Raw genomic sequence first — 16169 nt, forward strand, 5'->3', positions numbered from 1 at the left:
TTTTCCTAGTTAAAATTTATAATTTCAAAACTAGATTCAACCCAAGCAAAATATTACTATAACCACTGCAAAAACAATCACCAAGTAGTCACTGTATTTCTAAAACTAATTCAAATAATACAAATACTTCAAATACCTAAAACAAACAAATTTTCTAACCCCGACTTTAGGATTTCTTTCACATCATCTCAGCCATCATTGCTTGAAATCGATGCTCAAAACGATTTTCTAATTCAATAATTTGATCTTTGAGTCCTTGTACCTCAACTTTTCTTTGCCGTTCACATTCTTGAAGATGTTGTTCTGACTCGTTAAGGCGTCGCTCAAGATCACGAACTTTGAAAGATGATCCAAACAACTCAGAAGGAGCAACACCGGCTCCATAACCTCGAACACGCACATGTTTTTCTGGTTCAAGGACTTGCACTAAAATCCCGTCGTTGTTCATGTCAAGTGTACCATCAATCACTTGAGAGGCATATGATTTGAGTTTCGACTAAAGACATAAATAAAAAGTTTAAAGACAAAAATAAGATATTTTCTAGTAATATGGAAGTAATATCGAGTAGAAATTGCAAAACAAATATCAAATAAGATCATCTCAAATATTGCTCGAGAAATATCAAATTGCAACAAATTCTAAATTCTAAATTCAGTTACCATCTCTTTTCTATATAAAATTTTAGATTCTTGAGAAAAATGTATTATATTCTTCGTTAGCTCCAAACTTCTAAAAAGAAAAAACAACAAATATATAATTTAGACACTGACAAAACAAACCTTGTGTAAGGAGGAGTGATGCAAACAATTGTTTCAAAACTTAAATTGCACAAGATTATGCAAATTCTGTGATTCCTATTTGAGAAACTCATATTCCAACAAATAGCATAGCAGCAAATCCCGAAGAAAAACCAAAAGAAATGGAGAGATTTCAATTTGGTTTTAAACATTTAAGAGATATAAAGATAGGAATCATTTTAACTTAAAGAAATATAAATCCATATAGTATATTTACTCATTTTTCTTGTGTAGTTTCATTCACCGTCGTTTCATCATTTCTCAAGTGAGTTATCTCACAAATTCTTAATTGACTAGGTTCATTATTAGTGTCACGAACCTATTTAAATGAAAAATATATATTAGATGATTGTACTAGATTAAAAGAAGTTTATGTGATTGTTCATTTACCTCTTTCTCAACCCTTTGTTGTATACTCTGTGAACCGCATATGTGATATACATTCAATTTAGAACGGTTCACTTTGTTCCTTTCACATATCTCCTACATTTGAAAAATAGAAAATGAGAATGATTACCATTTAAAGAGATAAACCTATTCTTGTTATATGTACTAGAAGACAAGTTTTAAAATATAACCGGATATTCAGTTGACTTCCACAAGTTTGCAAGATATTCTGCATCTTCTCTTGTAATTTCTAGTGGAATATTAGCCAAAGCTTCTGCAACTGTATCATATTTGTACAACCATTTTTTCTTCAAGCTATCTCTCCAATTATTATAAGATCGATTAAGTTGACGTAAAACATAAGCCTCATGACCTTCAACTTTAAATCGCTCCTACATGGCAAAAAACAATGGTTTCTTTTTATATCACATACTAATGCAAGTTCAAATAGTTTTCTTTTTGTTGCCATGTCAATATCTTTCAAACTTTTCACTTGTAGAGGTGTAAAGTTGACTTGTCGAGCCAAAATAGTACATTGGCTTTTGAAAATATCAACATTATCTCCAACCGGTCTTTTGTTCCCCCATGATACTTCAAATCTAATCCCATGAGATAATTTAACTAGTTTAAGATTGCGTGTGGGACCACGCACTTTTCTTGACCCTAAAAAAGAAGATTCTGAAATAAAAAGAAAAAAGAAAGGGTGAGTTAGAAACAAATCAAATAAAATTAAGTTAACTAAAAAAAATATTACCTCCATTAACAGTCCTTTCATAACTTCTAGACCTGTTGATCCAATTTCTCCTGTAAACAATGATGAAGCTTCTAGACCAACTTGTGTTTTAGATTTTGTTGAAGATATAGATGTAGTCGCCCCTACAGTACTATTCTCATGACTATTTATACTATTTCTATCTTGGAATTTGAACTTTGCTCTATGAGATGAAAAGTTTTTCATCTTTTTCTCTATCATATATTGCACTTAAGAGTAGAAATTGTACTTCCAACCTGCAAATTATAACCTTCTCAAATACAGATAATTCTACAAGTCAGTCTCTAACAAATAAGCAGTACATAATATTCAATTCAAATAATTTTCTAAACATATTAATAAAGTCATATAATTGGGCAATCGCTTAGGAAAATCATTAATACAAGGTTCATAATACCAAATAACAAGAAGTAATTCAAAAAGAAGTCACCATCACCAAACAATTATCAACATTAAATTCCTTCATCGTCATCTTCTTCTTGACAATCTGCATCTTTGATTACAAGGATCTTGTAATAATCTCTTGGATCAACCTTCAACAAAAAATACCAAGTTGGATTTCTTCTATCTTCAAGGTAAATAACTTGTTCAGATTGACATGCCAATATCAAATGTGTAGGTCATATTCACACTAGTCGGTCCATGATCATCAACTCTAATTCCTTTACCACGACTATTGATATCCCACCATTTACATTTAAACAAAACAACATTATTTCCTCCCATATACTGCAATTCAATAATTTCATGCAACACACCAAATTGTCAGTTCCTCTCACTACTACTCCACTATTTTGTGTTTTTCTTAAATCATCAACAACCTTTATACAAAACCTAAAACCATTAACAATATATCCTTTGGTAGTATATATTACTTCTTGTGATGGACCTCGAGCTAAATCTAATAGTTGTTTGTCAACTTCATTGCTTCCTTCATTATATAGTTCAGTAACCTACATAGACAATAGTATCATGTTTAATAATAAGTAGATAAATACAAACAAATAGATCATAACTACTATGTCTTTTCTTACTTACATGACTTTCAAACCATTCTATAAACTCTTTATCATACTTTCTCTGTGCATTTCTGGCATCAACATGTTGTAATGCTTGTGTGTGTTCACTAAAAAGAATTATAAAATCAAAACACATTTTATGTTTCATTTTAAAATATTTATCACTAATGAAATTTTTTCTTACCCAATATACGGTAGGACGTCATCACAATTCTTTAAAATATAAAGATGTGCTTGTCTCCACTCTTCTACTGTTAGCCTTCTTGATTGTTTACCTGATCGCATAGGACGACCAACTGGTTTAAAAATAGACAATCCATCATATGAACTATGATCATTGTCTTCATTTCTTCTCATTTTATTGAACTTAGTTTCAATGGTATGAAAATATCTGGTGCAATATAACCTTCTGCTATAGATTCTTCAGGATGAGCTCGATTGCGCACATAAGCCTTTAGCTTACTTAAGTACCTTTCAAATGGGTACATCCACCTATATTGAACTGATCCAGAAATTCTAACTTCATTTGGCAAATGAACTAATAGATGCACCATTACATCAAAAAATGATGGTGGGAACATCATTTCCATTCTACAGAGAATCCTTATAATTTCATCCTCGATAATTTTTATATCATCAACTTTAACCACTTTGGAGCACAATGTCTTAAAAAAATTGCTCAAGTCAATCAATACGTCTCGTACATCCTTCTTCATCAATCCTTGCAATGCATATGGGAGCAAATATTCCATAATAACATGATAGTCATGACTTTTAAGACCAAATATTTTTCTTCCTTTTAGATTAACACACCCCCCAATAGTAGAAGAGAATCCATCTGGAACCTTTAATGTGTTGAAGTACTCACAAAATGCATTTTTCTCATCTAAAGATAATGTACAACATGAAGCTGCTAGGTGCCATTTGTTTTCATGTTGTACTGGATGCAATTTTGTTCTTATTCCCATTTGCTGGAGATCAAGACGAGACTTCAAGTTATCTTTTGTCCTCCCCTTAATATTCAATAGCGTACCAATCATATTTTCACAAATATTTCTTTCAATGTGCATGACATCTAAATTATGTCGCAACATTAATGTGCCCCAATAAGGTAACTCAAAGAATAAACTTTTCTTCAACCAGTTTTTAGCACGTTTCCTTTCTTTCACACTATTACCAAATATATATTCTTCAAATTGATTCACTTGCTCAAGTATATCACTTCCAGACAATTGCTCAAGACGTAATTCTTCTTCAATATGCCCATCAAACAATTCTGGTTGTAGTCTCCTTTCATAATCTAAAGGTAAAAAACGACGATGACCCATGTAGCACATTTTCCCACTATTTTTTAAATAAAGTGATCGAGTATCAAAATTACATGAAGGACAAGCTAGGGTACCTCTTGTATTCCAACCAGATAAGTTTCCAGATAAGTCTTCATTCTGGTTGCGATGCTTGATTTCCAGTTTTTATCCCACTTTTATCCATGTTGTACAACAAGCTTGTGATAAGAATAATGTGATACGCTTCTCTGTTAAAGTAAAAGACTACCTAAAAAAAAAGAGATCTTAAACTAAAAATTAAATGTTAAACACTAACTTGATCAAGAGAATACATGTACTACAAAAAGCAATTACCAATCACCATATAACAATTGCATGGTAAATAGCAGATCCCATTGTACTGAAAATAAAGATTCCCTTATGAATTGCTACCATATCCTCTTCCCCCAAGCACCCTCGACTTGCTAGATTTTGAATAATAAAACAAACAATAGTCATTCATAAACATCAATCTAACATATGCCTAAATAAGGCAAATGTGGATATTTACAAATGAGCAGCAAGAACTGGATCACTATACTCATTTAACAATCCACCTTCAAGGAAAATAACTAGACAGACATTTATTAATAACTAATATTAATGCTGTCACAATTTTCTACCAATAAAACAAACCAAGGTACCTTCTCCTGAGTGCCTCGAAATCACTTAAAACACTGGAAGGTTTCTGTTAGAGTAGAAGCAGATACCCTGAAGGAAAAACATCAAGGCAGTAAAATTAGTAAAGAATAATAGTTAGTAACTAATTATAAAAACATCAAGAATTAAAATTAGAATAACACATCACACAAACTAAAAAAAAAACAAATTAAAAAATAATAATAGCTAAGCAATTATTAAAACATTAAGACAGTAAAATTACCAATTAAATAATAATAATGATAGTTAAGTAATTATAAAAACATTAAGGTAGTAAAATTACAAAATAAAGAATAATAATAGGCAACTAATTATAAAAACATTAAATAATAATAGCTAAGTAATTATAAAAACATTAAGGCAGTAAAACACTAACAATAAATGGTACAACATATTTATCCTAGAAACTTTATACACATGAAAATCTGTTGCATTTGCCAGTCTTATCAAATGCCAAATAAAGATTTAATATCATTGAAATGTTGCTTTTCTAGTCCAAAACAAGCCTGCCTCTGAAGTCCGTAACTCACACATCAATCAAAATAAAATGTTAAAATGAGGATTAGTTACTGACTAGTCCAACAACTCCCATATTGTTCTGATTCATAGTCACTTACACCACTAAATAGAACAAGTCATAGTAGCCATATAACTAATAATGATCAGGAAGGAAGAATTAGAATCCTGGATTCATTCACCTAATGAGAAACTAGAGAAAGGATGCTATATCCGCTGACTAATAAAAGCAAACATTTAAAAGCCCTAGTGGGGATCAAAATATGATCAGAACAATGCAATGTCTGGTGTGTGCAAATTACCATAAGGACAAAGGACAACTACAATGTTGTATCCTCCACTAACAAAACCAATTCACACGATCCCATATTTCGTCCTCATTTCTAAAAGTTTCATCTAATCATCACCCGTTCAATATATTTTTTCCTTAGTTATTGTGCAATTAATTGCAATAATCGCACATAATATCAAAGAGAGCGCGGAAAAAATGAAATCTCACCTCAAAGAGGCAGCACAATTTTATTGACGAACACCATTTTCCTTCATTGACAAACAAAGATTTCTTAAATCCATAAATTGCATCTCAATAAAATTGTATCAATTATGTACCAGAAACAGAGTAGAACACACTTATATTTACTACATCATATATTTTCAGTAGCTCTAGGGCAAGAACTACCGAATCAGACATAAACAATAGGAATAACCAAAGGTAAATGGGAAATAAGAATAGACAAGAAAAGGGGAGGCACCGGACCTTTACGAACTTGGGAATTGCTTCCGGAACCAGACTCCATTCTTTGACGATGAGCAGCGATCAACTTAATAGGCGGAGAGCAATCAAAGAAAACTACAGTAATGTAATTTACTGTTCTCGGTGCCAGACTGAAAGAACGGAGAAGAAACCTAGCCGCAACTAAGGTAACGTTCCTTTTTAGAAAGGTAAAGTTCTTTTTTTCTAAACAATAGAGTTCTTTTTCTTGTTTAGAAAGTAAAGTAAATTTTATTACTTTTAATAATATTATATATTTGTAGAAGGTTTTAATAACCTTCGATAAAAGGTTTAGGTCTTTTTAAGAGGTTTACAATAACCTTCGATTAAAAACAAAATAATGTTGATGTGTGGATTTCGGTCCTCCGGATCTCCTCCTCGCACACACCTAACTCGATAATTCGATGATGATACCTGCAAAACAAAATCGAGCTAAACCGGTGTAACCTTAGTCACACGGGGCTCTGATGCCTAAGTTAGCAAGGGAAAGTTGAGAAAGCAATGAACTGGAGACGTTTTACTTGCCTTTTCAGGGTTGGATCTCACTGCTTCTTATAGCCGTGAAGATGATTCCAGAACCTTCTGTAGTCAAACCCTAATTCAGTGTTGCAGGGCTAGAGGGGAATCATTGATCGCAGCCCTGCTCGGCCCGGTTGGTTCTCTGCCGATTGCTTTCCTCGTTCCTCTATAGCTTGGCCTTTTGTCGATTTTTCGTTGCATAACAATTGCCTTCTACTCCCAAGACGATGCTTCCGATTTTGTCTTCATCTCCTTGGGAGTATAACTTTTGTCGTGACTTGTCCTTCCTTGTCAGACCCGTGACCGAGGAGATCACGAGCTCCTCGGGGTCCGCACCGAGCATGCCTCGATTTTTATCGTCAAAGATCGTGGCCCGAGCCTATTTAGCTGTCATGTCACTATGGGACCCGTGAGAACTATAGTCGAATTGTCCCATCTTTCATGAAACACGAGTAGATTGATGTTGATTTTCCCCTTCATTGCGAGACCCGAGGCCATCGGCCATGCAATTGTCGCATCAACTGTAGACCCGTTACCTTGAGGTCACGGGAGTGTTGGGTACCGAGCCGAGCACACCTCGGTCTGTTGGGTAAAGACCTCCAGACCGAGAGCTGCGCCTCTGAGTTGAGGGCTATTTAAACCCCTTTATTCTCTCAATTTCTTGGCAACCTCTGTACAAGTTATTCTTCCCTTTACTTTGCTTTTTGTTGTGTTTTCTCTTCATGGTCGATCTTAATTTCGAATAGACCTCCTCGGATGATGGATCATCGTCGAATCCTTCGTTTGAATCTCGACCCTACCATCCGTTCTAGGTGGATAATTCCACTCTCACGGTGAGGGACTTGCGTCGCTTGCGTTCAAAATACCATATCCCGGATTCAGTTAGCCTTCGTCTTCCGAATCCGGGAGAGAGTATTGATGGCTCTTTTCCCGGTGAGGTTGTATTTTATGCAGCTATGTTCCAATTTGGAGTCCACCTACCATTGCCTCTTTTCCTTCAAAACTTTTTAGCTTTCAATCAAGTAGCTCCCTCCCAAATCGTCCCGAATGGGTGGTCTATTTTGATCAGTTGCTTTATTTTGTGGTCTTACTTCGGGGGCGAGCAACCTCTAACCGCCGCGGATTTCATGTTGCTTTATTACCTCAAACACAGTCCCGATGATAACTTTCAATTTTATCTTAGTTCTCGGAACCAGGTTCTCGTTATGGGTCCTTCCTCAGTGAAGCATTGGAAGAGTGAGTGGTTCTTTGTCGGTGGCGATTGGTTAGCCCGTGACGAGGGAGGACTATACTTTCTCGTCCCGACTGAGTGTAGGGAGTTAGCTAAGTAGATTCCCGAGCTCTATCAAGACTTTCGTAGATATCTATTATGATATTTCTCTTTTTTGTTGACAGTTTCCCGTAATTGTGAGCTTACTGTCGAGGCATTCAATTTCTACCATACTGTTATCCAGTACCCAGATACCGAGTGTTGGGGTCCATATCTGGTTAAGGAACAGAACTTATTGGACTTTGGCTTGGCTCCCCCTCATAACCCTCCAGGTACTTGTCGAAATCCTTTTTTCGTTTTGCGTGAAAGTCGATTTTTACATTTATCTCTACTTGTAGAAACGTCGAGACGGAGTGCTTCCTTGTATGAAAGAGAACGCCGCTGAAACGCTCGATGTTCGAGAGCCGGCTCTAGCCGGGCTTTGGATATCGATATGACTAACTTGACCGAGGAAGGACCCCCTTCTCAACATGCTCGCTCCTCTATGCCTCCTACAGTCCCGAGGCATTCCGCTCGACTTCATGGGACGTCTATCCCGTCAGCCCCTCGAGGTTATCCAGGGAGCTCCTTCTGGAAAGGGCATTTAGCCTTTAGCAATGGCTGATGTTGATGGGACAGCCTACCTGGAAAGGGCATTTAGCCTTTGGCAAGGGCTTGGCGACTCATCGAGCGGGTCCGATTTTGGCCTGTCAAATCCTTAGCACAGCATCTGTACGTGCCTTAGCGATCTTCACCAGGTGAGCACTTTGTAGCTTCAAGTATTTGTCATAGCATCTTTCCCTAACGTCGGTTTCTGTCCTTGGCAGGTTTTCAATCGTCTAGTGGTATTCTCGGGTCGCGTTGCCAATGAAATTAATCACCTCCGCTGCCACTATGCTCCTCGGGAAGAGTTGAATCAGGTTCTTTCTTCCTTGAACCAAGCCAACAGTCTTTTGAAGAGTAACCAACGTGAGTTTGAAATGGAGAAGAGAAAATCTTGAGATGAGCTGGCCAACCTGCAGAGGAGGCTTGACGAGGCCAACCCTCTAGCTCTCTAATTCTGAATTCTTGGCTGGGGAATTCAGAAAACTCAAGAGTATGTCGATCTGCAAAATTCTGCCATGGAGTGCTGCGTTTCATGGTCCTGTTGCAACGTCATCACGACGCGGAGCGGCCGACGTCATCCCCTGACGGGTCTCTTTCGAGATTCGGGTTTGGAGTCGCCACCAATCATCTACGAGGTGTGATTGGTCACCTATTTTTAAAAAGTTGGTCTACGAAAACAGAATTTTGGTTCGGGAGTCGACTGAGTGTAGGGAAGGTGTTAGCACCCTACGACACCCGTTCGAAAACGGTACCATACTTTGTCAACAATTATCCTATTATAATTTGGTTCAAAAAGAAAAATATTTTGTGTTTGATTTTTAAATGTCCCAAATTTATTGGTTTGATAAAATATGAACCAACAAGCATGAGTGGCGCAAAGACCATTAGAAAAACAAATTATCCCCTCGAGAATATTGGAAAGATCCAATTTTTGTCATTGGGATTTTCGAAATAATTATTTAGTAGAAAAGAAAAATTAATAAATAAAAAATAATTTTAGCGTAGAGGCCATCAAGACTTGAACTTGTGATGTGTGAGTAGACATACAAATTTCTTACCAATGTGCCAACATCCTAAGATATTACTTAATATTTTATATAAATGTTTTAAGATTTGAAATCTTATAAAAACGAAAGTTTTTTTTAAATTAAAAAAAAATATTTTATCTAAAATAGTTGTTTGGTAAAATAATGATATAAAAAAAATATTAATTTAGGCAAGCAAAGACTCGAACCTAAAACGTGGAAATTACTCCTAAGTAACCTACCACTATGCCAACACCATATGATACAATTTATGATTAATTCTTATCATACAAATCTTTATTTAAAAAAAATGTTAAAAAAAATAAAACTAAAACGAGAAATAATAATAATAATAATAATAATAAAATAAAAATATTTTATTTTATTTTAGATTTGAAATTCCTCTAACAAACTTCCTTAAAACAAAAAAAAAACATTTAAAACAAACTTGTTTTTAAAATTAAAAAAAATTATATTTAAAACAAAGTTATTTAAAAAATAATCAAATCATATTTAAAACAAATTTATTTTAAAAATAATCAAATCATATTTCTTATTTTAAAAATAATCAAATCATATTTAAAACAAACTTATTTTAAAAATAATCAAATCATATTTAAACAAATCTATTTTAAAATATATCAAATCATATTTTAAACAAATCTATTTTAAAATATACCAAATCATATTTAAACAAATTTATTTAAAATATATATATATATATATATATATATATATATATATATATATATATATATATATATATATCAAATTTAAAACAAGCTTATTTAAAACAAATAAAAAAAAATCAAATCATTTCTAAAACAACCATTTTCTATACCACGTACTGCAGTGAGGAAATTCTGGGTGTGCCCGCGGGTCTGAAACCGTGAAGGAGCACTCGAGGTCGGATTCAGGCGGTCGGTGATCCGTGCGTCGGTTGTAGAACTTTGCGTTGGACTACTGTGGTGCAGGTTGGTCTGAACTTGTGATCACCGGGGGATGTGTGTAGTCTGTGTATCGTCGGGGTTGCCGGCCTGGGTGAAGAGGAAGAGAAGGTGATGGTAGAGAGAAAGAAGGAAGTGAATTCTTCTCTGTATATGGGTTCTGTCTGTCTTTCCTCCCCACTGCAGCCCTCCTTAAATACACCTAAAACTAACGATAAAAAAGAAAAAGGGGGAAGAGAAGAGAGAAAAAGAGGGAGGAGAAGAAGGGGAGGGGATACACGTATGAAGGAAAAAATCAAAGGGGAGAACTGTTTTTTTTTATCTTAAAATCAATTTAAAAAAAACCAATTATTTTCAAATAAATCTAATTTTAAAACTTAATTTGATTCAATTAAAACTTTACATTAAATTTTATAATAAAGTAAATTATGTTATTTTAAACTAAATCAATAAACATAAAAATAATAAAAATAATAATAATAAATAAATTAGTAATAAATTTTTTTTAAAAAAAAAACGAAAGCGAGTCGGACCAAATACGGTGTCTACAGCTTGCCCCCCTTTGTGTATTCTTGCAGAAAAAGGGTAGACAAAGGCAAAAGACAGAGTATTGGGAAGGCGAGAAAAAAAAAAAAACAACGAACCTGGCTTGACACAGGCTTCGACCACGATCTATCGGGTTCGATTTAACCAACAGAAAACTAAAAAGTGACGGACCTGGCATAACACAGGCTTCGACCACAATCTATCGGGTTCGATTTAACCAACAGAAAACTAAAAGGAAACGGACCTGGCTTAACACAGGCTTCGACCACGATCTTTGATCGGGTTCGATTTAACCAACAGAAAACTAAAAGGCAACGAACCTGGCTTGACACAGGCTTCGACCACGATCTATCGGGTTCGATTTAACCAACAGAAAGCTAAAAGGCAACGGACCTGGCTTGACACAGGCTTCGACCACGATCTTTGATCGGGTTCGATTTAACCAACAGAAAACTAAAAGGAAACGGACCTAGCTTGACACAGGCTTCCACCACGATCTTTGATCGGGTTCGATTTAACCAACAGAAAACTAAAAGGCAACGGACCTGACTTGACACAGGCTTCGACCACGATCGATCGGGTTCGATTTAACCAACAGAAAGCTAAAAGGCAACTGACCTGGCTTGACACAGGCTTCGACCACGATATATCGGGTTCGATTTAACCAACAAAAAACTAAAAAGAAACGGACCTGGCTTGACACAGGCTTCGACCACGATCTTTGATCGGGTTCGATTTAACCAACAGAAAACTAAAAAGTGACGGACCTGGCTTGACACAGGCTTCGACCACGATATATCGGGTTCGATTTAACCAACAAAAAACTAAAAGGAAACGGACCTGGCTTGACACAGGCTTCGACCACGATCTTTGATCGGGTTCGATTTAACCAACAGAAAACTAAAAGGCAACGGACCTGGCTTGACACAGGCTTCGACCACGATCTATCGGGTTCGATTTAACCAACAGAAAGCTAAAAGGCAACGGACCTGGCTTGACACAGGCTTCGACCACGATATATCGGGTTCGATTTAACCAACAAAAAACTAAAAAGAAACGGACCTGGCTTGACACAGGCTTCGGCCACGATCTTTGATCAGGTTCGATTTAACCAACAGAAAACTAAAAAGTTACGGACCTGGCTTGACACAGGCTTCGACCACGATCTTTGATCGGGTTCGATTTAACCAACAGAAAACTAAAAGGCAACGGACCTGGCTTGACACAGGCTTCGACCACGATCTATCGGGTTCGATTTAACCAACAGAAAGCTAAAAGGCAACGGACCTGGCTTGACACAGGCTTCGACCACGATATATCGGGTTCGATTTAACCAACAAAAAACTAAAAAGAAACGGACCTGGCTTGACACAGGCTTCGGCCACGATCTTTGATCAGGTTCGATTTAACCAACAAAAAACTAAAAGGAAACGGACCTGGCTTGACACAGGCTTCGACCACGATCTTTGATCGGGTTCCAAGATAAAACTAAACAAGCTTGCTTGAGCAAAAATGAGTCGTCATAAAATTCTCTGCCATAGGGCTTTTTGGAGACTTCTCCAAGGCAAATGCATGAAATGACGCATGAAACGGTGCATGAAATGTGCGTTTGATGCATGATGATAACACGAAAATTTGTCTTGGATGCAAAAATAGAGTGAAATCACTTGCTTTTATAAAAACTTGGGATTGTTCAGATAGCTCGATCACCGCATTTCGCTTTCCTTCAAAAATCCTTTTAATTGGATCGAGAGTAACCAGAACAAATGGGACGACGACTTTGCCCTGATAACTTTGTAATGTCGTACTTGCCCCAATGTTCCAGAGAACAAAATGTCCCTCGGGCTTCCTGTGCCCTTATGTTTGATTTCGAGTAACGCATAGCCTTGGAGACGTGAAAAAGCTACCGTCCTTCGTATATAGAAAGAGACGAATGGAGACCAGACTTTATAAATGACAAGAGACACACGTCTCAAAGATGTGGTTTAAATTTATAGGCTATAATAGAGAATGGATACACAAAACTGCCTTTCAAGCATAATACTGAGATCAAAGTGAAATTTTTTGAAATACATCATAAACTATGCATAATATTTTCGAACATGATCTGAGTTGACTGGATTTAAAAATTCAGTGCCATCCATGTTGGCCAGAACTAGTGCTCCTCCAGAGAAAGCCTTTTTCACCACAAATGGTCCTTCATAATTCGGGGTCCATTTGCCTCGATGATCTTTCTGTAATGGGAGAATTCTTTTTAGAACTAAATCTCCCTCTCTAAACCTTCTTGGGTGCACCTTCTTGTCATAGGCTTTCATCATTCTTTTTTGATAAAGTTGTCCTCTGCATAATGCCGTCAACCTCTTTTCTTCTACAAAGTTTAGCTGCTCATAACGTTTTTGGACCCACTCAGCCTCTTGTAACTTAGCTTCCATGATAACTCTCAATGATGGAATTTCTACTTCAATAGGGAGAACAACTTCCATACCATAAACTAAAGAAAATGGCGTTGCCCCAGTTGAAGTACGGACTGAGGTGCGATAACCATGTAAGGCAAATGGAAGCATTTCATGCCAGTCTCTGTAAGTTACAGTCATCTTTTCAACTATTCTTTTTATGTTTTTGTTGGCGGCTTCTACTGCACCATTCATCTTAGGTCGATAAGGGGTTGAGTTGAGATGTTTGATCTTAAACTGCTCACAGAGCTCACTCATCAATTTGTTGTTCAAATTCCTTGCATTCTTGGAAATTATGGTTTCAGGAAGACCATAACGACAAATAATTTCCTTCTTGATGAATTTGACTACAACTCCTTTTGTCACATCTCGGTAAGAAGCTGCTTCTACCCATTTAGTAAAATAATCTATGGCTACCAAAATGAATCGGTGCCCATTTGATGCTTTAGGTTCGATAGGTCCTATCACATCCATGCCCCACATAGAGAAAGGCCAAGGAGCTGTCAAAGTATGCAAATGAGAAGCAGGAGCATGAGTCTTGTCTGAGTAAATTTGACATTTGTGACATTTTCTTGCATATTTAATACAATTTGTCTCTATAGTCAGCCAGTAATAGCCAGCTCTTAAAATTTGTCTAGCCATCATGTGTCCATTTGCATGAGTGTCACACACTCCTTCATGAACTTCTTCCATAATCCTATTGGCATCTCTTCCTTCGACGCACCTTAGGAGAACCATGTCATAGTTTCTCTTGTACAGTATCTCTCCGTTTAAGAAAAACTTCATTGCCAACTTGCGAAGGGTGCGCTTATCATTTTCTGAAGCATTTGGTGGATACTCTTTACTCTTTATATATTGCTTGATGTCATGAAACCAGGGGTTACCGTCGGGTTCTTCCTCAATGCTCATACAAGAAGCTGGGACATCTCTCCTCCCAACTTTAATCGGACGGACATCCTCATTGAGTTCTAAATTGAACATCACCGCTAATGTTGCCAATGCATCTGCTACTTGATTATTTTCTCTTGGCAAATAATCAAATGAGATTTCATCAAATTCTTGGGTGACAATTCTGTTATGAGTTGTTTGTAAGGCAACAACTTAACTTCTCTTGTTTCCCATTCTCCTCTTAGTTGATGAATTACTAGCATAGAATCCCCAAAAACTTTAAGTTTCTTAACCTTCATATCAACAGCAGCTTGGACGCCCATCGAGCATGCTTCATACTTGGCCATATTATGTGTGCAGTCAAAACATAATCTAACGGTAAGAGGGTATAGTTCCCCTTTTGGTGATATCAAAATAGCCCCAATCCCATGACCTAACTCGTTAGAGGCACCATCAAACATCATGGTCCAAGCTTGACCACTCGCTCTTCAACGTACCCACTAACTTTAGGGAATAAAACCAAGTTAAATAAGCACAGAGCTAATAGCGATAGCTCCCTTTCTTCATTAACGAACCTCTGCTGAAGACTCAGGATATATTCTATCGGCAAGCATGTGTTTTCTCCCTTCCTTTTCACATGTTTTTCAATCTCACCAGCAGATATTTTCCCTACAAGCAGCGATACTGCCCTTTTCAATGTAAACCCACCATCATAGGAATATACCTCAATTTTCTCTTGTAGTGGTATTTGTAAGAGGGTGTGGTATTCCTCGATAGTTGGGGTTATATCCATTGAGCTAAAAGTAAAGCATCTATAGGCCGGATCCCAATGTTGAACTAATGCTCTCAACACTGAGAAATTTACTCGCACGTACAGGAGCTGTGCTATGTAGCCATATTTTTTTATGAACTGCGTCTTTCTATCTGGTCTTAAACCTTCCTATAAACGTTTCAAGATATCCAACTGATTTTCTGGAAACGTTACATTTTGAAATGGCATGATTACATTCTGTGATAATGCGTCACCATGAGTATGTTGCATGTTCTCTGACCATTGACGGACAATTTCTTGGTCTTGTTCTCTCCATTCTTGGGTAGGAGCCTTACTGGAACTCATGCTTTAATTTACTGTCAATGTTAATGATTTAAGACTTAGGTCAATTTTGGTAAAATTGAAAGAAAAAAAATTTAAAGGGAAAGTTGCGAAACTCTTTTTTTTATTGTTGTAAAAAAACGATTATTAAGTGAGAGAAAGTATGAGACTCTTTTAAACAAATCACTTTATTAACACCAACAGAAACAAAATAAACAAGATAAATAAATAAATAAATAGCAGAAATCTGATGCTAAAATGAGTGTAAAGTTAATGCCTACACAACCTAGAGGGAAGCGGCCCCCAAATCTTCCATACGCTTGCGCGGTATGGTCAACTTGAGTGGAGAATTTCATGCGCCTGCACGGGAACCAAAATTCCACGAAGGTCACACTACTCAGTCTCCGATCTAATCTTAAAGGTAAAGCCCGGGTAGGAGGCTTGTGTATTTGTGCGAGATGCATATGATGCCAAACCAAATTAATAAAAAAAAAACAAAGCGAACAAGAAAGGAGGAAAAAAAAAGAAATATAATAAGATAATAAATAACAAAAATAATGGCTTGACTCTCTAAAGGTCTCCAGTGGAGTCGCC

General features: G+C 36.4%; 1 protein-coding gene across 16 annotated transcripts; it reads right to left on the reverse strand.

Annotated features, from left to right (window-relative positions):
- Positions 1–272: 272 nt before the first annotated feature.
- On the reverse strand, positions 273–6435 carry LOC111013454 (uncharacterized). 16 transcript variants are annotated; one of them, XM_088121128.1, is made up of 8 exons: positions 6235–6435; positions 5977–6017; positions 4946–5012; positions 4379–4530; positions 3161–4276; positions 2996–3083; positions 2833–2910; positions 2243–2490 (listed from the first exon to the last, which is right to left on the reverse strand). In XM_088121128.1, exons 5-8 carry the CDS (start codon positions 3331–3333, stop codon positions 2410–2412), a joined length of 420 nt encoding a protein of 139 aa, XP_087977254.1. In that variant the 5' UTR covers positions 3334–4276; positions 4379–4530; positions 4946–5012; positions 5977–6017; positions 6235–6435; the 3' UTR covers positions 2243–2409. The 16 variants fall into 16 exon arrangements, 1 of the variants encoding a protein (XP_087977254.1); XR_002601685.2 differs by lacking the exons at positions 2243–2490; positions 2833–2910; positions 2996–3083; positions 3161–4276; positions 4379–4530 and adding exons at positions 273–496; positions 1189–1281; positions 1377–1863; positions 1940–2193; XR_015789420.1 differs by lacking the exons at positions 2243–2490; positions 2833–2910; positions 2996–3083; positions 3161–4276; positions 4379–4530 and adding exons at positions 273–496; positions 1189–1281; positions 1377–1863; positions 1940–2207.
- Between the last annotated feature and the right edge of the window lie 9734 nt (positions 6436–16169).

This window comes from Momordica charantia (assembly GCF_013281855.1).
Source record: "Momordica charantia cultivar OHB3-1 chromosome 2 unlocalized genomic scaffold, Mcharantia_2.0 BLBB01000002.1, whole genome shotgun sequence".
Taxonomy (NCBI): Eukaryota; Viridiplantae; Streptophyta; class Magnoliopsida; order Cucurbitales; family Cucurbitaceae; genus Momordica; species Momordica charantia.

Coding starts and splice junctions, on each gene's coding strand:
- LOC111013454 (XM_088121128.1), bottom strand. CDS start 3,333: ATGAGAAGAAATGAAGACAATGATCATAGTTCATATGATGGATTGTCT. Junction 3,084..3,160: donor GACGTCCTACCGTATATTGG/GTAAGAAAAAAT, acceptor AATTCTTTTTAG/TGAACACACACAAGCATTAC. Junction 2,911..2,995: donor TAGAATGGTTTGAAAGTCAT/GTAAGTAAGAAA, acceptor TTGTCTATGTAG/GTTACTGAACTATATAATGA.